This window comes from Verticillium alfalfae, genomic scaffold (assembly GCF_000150825.1).
Source record: "Verticillium alfalfae VaMs.102 supercont1.17 genomic scaffold, whole genome shotgun sequence".
NCBI classification, from domain to species: domain Eukaryota; kingdom Fungi; phylum Ascomycota; class Sordariomycetes; order Glomerellales; family Plectosphaerellaceae; genus Verticillium; species Verticillium alfalfae.
In genome coordinates this window covers 338,132-344,976 of record NW_003315022.1, presented here as the reverse complement: position 1 = coordinate 344,976, position 6,845 = coordinate 338,132, and the positions used below count along the sequence as shown (strand labels likewise).

The window sequence follows — 6,845 nt, the reverse complement described above, 5'->3', positions numbered from 1 at the left end:
TTCTAGGTCTGCTGGGTGAAGCTTCTCGCACCACTGCGGAAGGTGCTGCGCGCAACAATCGAGGATGTTGTCAATCCCGTTGTCGCAGTGGTGCGGGCACTGAAGAAGGCGGAGGGAAGCTTCTGTTTCGGCGAGGCCTGGTGGAAAGCCCGGGAGGCGGTCGTCCGGAAGGCAGCGGATTTTGACAATTCGGGGAGACGCTGCACCAGGCGCGCAGGCCCTTGGCGCAATGTGATATTGAAGGACATCATGAGAGGCCCTTCTGTATGTTAAATAATCGATCGGTGGAGTTCAGATGTCGAGGACCAAAGAAATCTGTTCGATGGAGGGGAAGGTCGATGACTTGCTCAAGTACCTCAGGCACGGGCGGGAAGAGGAGAAGAGGTGCGCGTGGAGGCAAGGATTTGATGACGTTCCCGGGTGAAGCTTGGGCCAGATTTGCTGACCTAACAAGACTTTTCTGGTCAGCAGCACAAGCCCAGAATTCAGTGGAAGCTTCCGGGGCACACTGAGGGCGGACGAACCGGACTTTTGCCGTAAGTCCGCTGCAGTATCACCAGCCAGCTCGGCTGTGCTTGATGAAGGAGGGAATGGCAAAGTAGCAACCTGATGTTGTCAAAGATTCCGCAGTGGATGTGCCCAAACAATTTGATAGATGTTCGAGAGTTTCCCAATTGGCAAGCAAATTTTAATGACATTTCTGGACTTTTCATCCCAGTATCCAATTGTTTTCAAAACCTGCCTCCTCTGCCGGGCAGTCATCGTCTGGCACCATCAATGTTAGAGTGCATCCAATCGATGTACCGGCGTCGAATCAGGCTCTTGGCTTGGACAGCAACATGCAACATCCCATGGTACTCACGCACGGATGTGCAATTGGGCTGAATACTGGAAGATTACGACGGCAAGACCACTCCTCGTAGGCCGCATGACATGGCAATCTGCCAGCTGGAGACCAGTCCAGCATCAAATGAACCTTTTCATGCAAGTATTTGCGCTTGCGAGTCCACGGATGAGGATGTAGCGAAACGCTGCGTACATTGATACTTTGCGGAAAGGTTATACTTGGCCACCATGTGTCCTGGAGTCACTTCAATGTCCATTACGTCCGATTTTGGTCAATTGATTGGCCACACAATAACCATACGCGTGCCGGTTGCGGCTGTTGAGCCTGTAATCTGTCTCAGTAGCATGATGGGTGGGCAATCGAGGCGCCTATCAAGGCATGGATGATCTCTATTATCACTTACAGGTGCAGTAAGTTGGTGTAGTGTCACTGAACGTACAAAGGAAACAGAAACTGCCCTCCTCGCTGTGGCCTCATTCCTTGTGCTGGCCAGTGAATCTCTCCTTGGACTTCCCCCTTTTCGCCTCTGTTATCGTGACATCCAGTCTCTTCTTTTTCTCAACGTCTGCATCGCTGTGACAGCCTTGGGACGATTTCCTTCTTGCACCACACAAGAGTCGGTAAACATGCGATTATCGCCATCTCTCATGGCACTCGCCTACCAGGTGGCCGCTGTTGCTTCCGTACCGCTACATCAAGTTCAAGCGCCTCTCGTTTCACCAGCAGAACCTCAGACTGGGACTGTACTATCACAGGACATGAAAAAAGCAATTGCCAGGCCGACAAGCACTGGCGAGGGATGGTACATAAATACTGATCGCTGGCTGGCCAAGACCGACGGCGAGAATCCGACGAACAAAGCAACGACTTCGGTAGCCTACTGCTTCTGCTCAGAAGGCAACGTATGCTGCAACTCGCCCCATGGCGTGCAATGCGATTACGGCATCTGCGGCATCTAGACGGTTACGTCGCCAAGCCGCAAAGAGATCTCTTGGCCGGGTCTCCCGCTTCACGGCACCTCGATCTCGGCCGGCAATCGTTATCGCTATCGATGAAGCGAACCACGAGGTGACATTGGATCGCGCCAGTGGATGCGTCTTGACACTTGACAGTCGAACTCGCCATACCCAAACAAGTATTGCTGGCGCCTCGCCTGCTCACATTGCCGAGTCTCCGCTGTACTAGGTCGTGCGCAGGCCCCAGCCGCTCTTCGGCGAGCGACTTCTAATCTAAGATGATTTGTGAAGGTTTTCGGCCAGGGGCATCAAGGGTGGCGCCGGCGTCTCGGACGCACAAGGACTTCCCTGGAGACGGGAAATGCAGATTCAACCAGCACCTTGTGCAGCGACGTACGAAGGCAGAGATAGGGGGGCTGAAGTGAAAAAAGAACCCACTTTGCCACCAGTTTCATACGTTGCAAGCTGACAGAAGGATCGTGGTGAGCAGTCGGTCTGCGCCGCAGGTGTGCGCCGCCTGTCAAATTAGGCTTGAAGTGTAATGAGACTCGAAATCCCCACAGTCCGTTCATCTCATGTTGCTCGCTTGGTAGTCTGCGAAACCACGATGCATCTCGATTCAATACTACCTCATGACAGAGTTCTTGTCACTTTCAATCTTGCAATATTTGGTGCTTGATGCTCTTGCGCGACAGATGGTCTTCCAGTGCTGTCGGCCCCTGGTCCCATTCTGACCTGACTATCCCTGGCAGCACCAGCTGGCTAAGCCGTAAATCGTCTCAAACTCCCGCAACAATCTCCCAACTGCGCCTATTTTCAACTCCTCCCAAGGTCCAGCCAGTCGTGGATTGCGGGGGTCCAACGGCTATCCGTCGCCGGGCTCGTGCCTGTGTCACTCCACACGCTCTTTGACATGGTGCGCGTGGACTGAAGCCATGTCCCACCCGTCAGGTCCCTGGCTGCAGTGAGCCCAGAATGTCCATCGGCCAAATGAAAACTACCAGGGGTTGAACCAGCGCAGCCCGGCTCATTCGAGAACCCGACTCATCCGCGATAGGTATAAGGTAAGGCTGGCTGGCTGTTGCTGTCCCTGAATTTTGGGACTGGACTTCATCCTTTTTTGCCTCCTGTTCATATCGGGCCTTTCTACCCTTCAGTCACTCTTTTTTTTGTGTTCGAGCCTTGGTGCTTTGATTCGCCTATACACTCATTTCATCTGACATTCTTTTCGAACGCGCAACGATGCACACCCAGTCATACCTGAGCCTTGCCCTGGCCCTTGCGGCCCCAGCCGTCGTCAACGCCGTCTCTGGTAGCGGCCACTCGACGAGGTACTGGGACTGCTGCAAGCCCTCCTGCGCTTGGGGTGGCAAGGTGAGAAGCCCGGCATGGCTCGAGCGATCATTGACTCACTTTGTTTTCCTCTAGGCCTCCGTCTCGGCCCCTGTCCTGACCTGCGACAAGAATGACAACCCGCTGACCGACCCCAACGCTAAGAGTGGTTGCGACGGTGGTGGTGCCTTCTCTTGCACGAATAACTCGCCCTTTGCCATCAACGACGATGTCGCCTTCGGTTTCGCCGCCACGGCCATCTACGGTGGTTCCGAGGCCAGCTGGGGCTGTGCCTGCTACGCGGGGTTCCCCTTTTTTGGCATGGAGTGAGCGCGAGCCGTGCTAACCGATCGATGATAGCCTCACGTTCACGACCGGGCCCGTCGCCGGTAAGAAGATGGTCGTCCAGTCTACGACGCTGGAGGCGACCTGGAGAACAACCACTTCGATATCATGATGCCCGGCGGTGGTACGTTACAGCTCAAACCTGTCGGTTAGGAACCGACATACTAACGTGAAATTGAAGGTCTCCGGTATTTTTGACGGCTGCTCCCACAGTTTGGCGGTATCCCTGGCGCGCGCTACGGCGGCGTCGGCTCGCGTTCCGAGTGCGATGGTATGCCGGGCCTCCTCAAGGACGGCTGCCAGTGGCGCTTCGACTGGTTCAAGAACGCCGACAACCCCGACTTCACATTCGAGCAGGTGCAGTGCCCGAGTGAGCTAGTCGCCATCTCGGGATGCCGCCGTGCCGATGACAAGAACTTCCCCGCGTTCAACATGATCGGAAACTCGGCGCCCAAGCCCGCGACGACCAGCAAGGCCGTGACGACTAGTAAGCCTGCCACTACTAGCAAGCCTGCCACTACTAGCAAGCCTGCCACTACTAGCAAGCCTGCCACTACTAGCAAGCCTGTCACGACCAGCAAGGCCGTGACGACCAGCAAGGCCGTGACGACCAGCAAGGCCGCGACGACCAGCAAGGCCGTGACGACAAGCAAGGCCGCGACGACCAGCAAGGCCGCGACGACCAGCAAGCCCGCAGGCGGCTCTCCATCTGAGCCCCTTGTGGCTGCTTACGGCCAGTGCAACTCGGAGAAGAGCTGGGCCGCGGCCAAGCCGTGCGCAAAGGGACTCCGTTGCGTCAAGCAGAACGACTGGTACTCTCAGTGCCTGCCTTAGACCGACGAGGGATAGCTGTGGCAGCGAGTGGGGGTTGAATGGGCTTCAGTCTTCCTTGAGCCACCTCGACAACGACCCTGGATATCTGACCATCGGTATCTGGGGAGCATGGCTCCTATACTCAGGGCTACTTGACGCCCTTCTCTTGTTTTGTTCTTCTTCTCTTCTCTTGACGTTTTTTGAGCTATTATCTGTTAGTTGTTAGCTAGACATGCGTAGGAACAGAAATGATATTAGTGTACTCATTATAACATGATCGCTCGATCCGAAGCAAATGAGACAACAGAACTCTGCTGCTCCCACGGAATCGCACGAGTTCATTTTCTTGCAACAGTCTGATCGACTTCACTGGAAGAGACGGAGGCGGCACGTTGAGTTGTAGGTGACCTTACTCAGGTTGGCAGGTGACAGTCCAAAGTGAAATGCAAGGGAAAGGAGTTCGAGACCGCAAGATTGGTGCCCCGCTTTCCAAATGCACCAGCAACAAGGCACGCGCCACTCATCAGTGTCAGCGTGACGAGCGGGAGATGTGATGCCAGGAAGGGAGCTCGGGCCAGCGCTAGAAGTGGTCTCAGGGCTTCTCGAAGAGTACCTGTGAGACGTTAAAGAACCTAAAGGAGGTGGTCAAGGCGCATGACCAGTGTATGGTTACCTCCTTTGGCGACAGTGGGGGGTTTAGATGCTGTGACAAGGAACTGTACGGAGAGAGAGGGGCAAGCATGATTAGCGGCATCCAGCGCAGCCCTGAACGGAGGTACGTTTCAAGTGTCTGCCAATTTCCACATGCACCGAGCACACCAACTCGTAGTTTGTGTCTTATTTCTTCATCTCGAAGACCCAAGAACGGAAGGCGATGACGGTGATGATGTAGAAAGAGGCAGATGGCCGACACGTGGCGCAGCGCCATGACGATGGGTTGGACTTACGGCATGCGACAAGAGATGCATAGGCAAACGGTCTGCCCGAAAGAAGCAATTCCAATCCGTCGCTGCGGAAATTCTTGTAGCGCGCCGCAGGCACTGGCACCCCATTCACAGCAGGTGCCAGCAGGATGGATGAAGGTGAAAGCGAGTGACCAGCGCCCTGCGGCTGGCCTGGGATGCTCGAGCACGGTTCCGTCACACCAAAACCTTGCGATCCGCCTTCCTGCATCCCCGGCGAATGAGAGGCCGGCACGCTCGCCTCTTCGCACGTTATCTCTGGCTGCAGCGAGCCGGCGCCCACGGAAGGCAAGCTAGTAAAGAAAGCGTCCCTCTAAGCAGAACGCAGCAACAGCAGGAGGGTGGGCATTGCATTTTTGCCAGCCTGGCTTGCAGGGTAGGATAGCGCGGGACATGGTGTAGGGAAGAGGGCGCTTCGGAAGAGCTAGGACCAGGCGGGAAAGCGGGAGGGGTCGAGGTGTGGACAAAGTCTCTCTTCCAGCAGCAGCCCCAGGTCTTGTGGTCGCCATCGCCAAGCCTGCCATTGGGTGACCAAGTATTTCCGCTGGCTGGATGAAGAAGCGGTGACAAGCTGGCGACTGAGGAAGGACTCGCAGTTGGAGGCTCTTGGCAGCGTTGATCTCTTGAAGAATCACGAGCCGTAGACCCCAAGGGAGATGAGGGAAAAGGAACACAGGGGACCGTAGCTCGGGGCAGGGTAATTGTGTGGGCGTTCGGGTGTTTCTTTGGGTGGGCTTCTCCCGGGCTTCCAATGGCCTTCCATCTGCTTTCCACCCGGTTTCCATGCGTTCATCCATGCAATGCAGCTTGCAGTCAGGGCAGAAGGAAGATACTGTCGTGCTACCCACCAGCCGGCATGTGAAGGGTGGCACAACCGTTCTGACTGACGCCGCTTCGGTCCCGTTGTTTTCTCCATCGTTCTCCATCGCCAGAAGGACAGAAATGTCGAGATGGGGGCCTCCCTCATCAACAGGGCACGTTCGCCATGCCATGTGAGACGTTCGGTCGTGAGCGGAGGGGGATCGGTATGGATGGTGCCGAGGCCAGAGTCCGAGCCAAGCGAGCGGAAACGGACGGACGTTGTTTCGACCGTGATGCTGCCATAACCGAACCCCTGTGATCGGGAACGTCTTGCCTTTTCCGCTGTCTGCCACCTGCACGGCGTCAGACCAGGTATCCTAGCCTCGGGTCTTCATTTACTATGCTTTCGCCAATGGCCATCACGAGTCGTGAGATGCGTCAGAGAGCAAGAAAGGAGAGTAATGTAACGCCTCGGTCCTGTTAACAGGCGCAAAAAGTCACCACCCTCTTCGATACAGATCTTGGCGATAGGCGATAAACAGAGCCTACCATCTGCCAGGTATCTGCCTAGAAAACCTCAGGTACCTAAGGTACCTACGGTGCCTCGGTGAGGGAGGTGGTAGGGACTTGGTCCTTGGGGCAGCTTCAAGCTACAACAGGAGCAGTGCCACCCCCTGGCAGGAAGCAGCACCCAAGCACATGATTCACAGCCAGAGCTCGATGACAGGGCAGGCAGGAAGAAGTCCCGGCGCAGAGAGCAGCAGAGGCAGGTGCCGCGTGCCCCACCTG

The 6,845-nt window shown here is 55.9% G+C and overlaps 2 protein-coding genes across 2 annotated transcripts; both read left to right on the top strand.

Moving 5' to 3' along the window:
- Positions 1-1,074: 1,074 nt before the first annotated feature.
- On the top strand, positions 1,075-1,806 carry VDBG_09961 (predicted protein; the record flags this gene model as incomplete). Its single annotated transcript, XM_002999875.1, has 3 exons — positions 1,075-1,198; positions 1,253-1,257; positions 1,603-1,806. The coding sequence occupies 3 exons, from the start codon at positions 1,075-1,077 to the stop codon at positions 1,804-1,806; spliced, it is 333 nt and encodes a 110-aa protein (XP_002999921.1).
- Positions 1,807-3,045: 1,239 nt separating this feature from the next.
- VDBG_09960 (endoglucanase-5) lies at positions 3,046-4,314 on the top strand (the record flags this gene model as incomplete). The annotated part of the gene is made up of 4 exons (XM_002999874.1): positions 3,046-3,177; positions 3,232-3,403; positions 3,496-3,524; positions 3,694-4,314. The coding sequence occupies 4 exons, from the start codon at positions 3,046-3,048 to the stop codon at positions 4,312-4,314; spliced, it is 954 nt and encodes a 317-aa protein (XP_002999920.1).
- Positions 4,315-6,845: the final 2,531 nt, after the last annotated feature.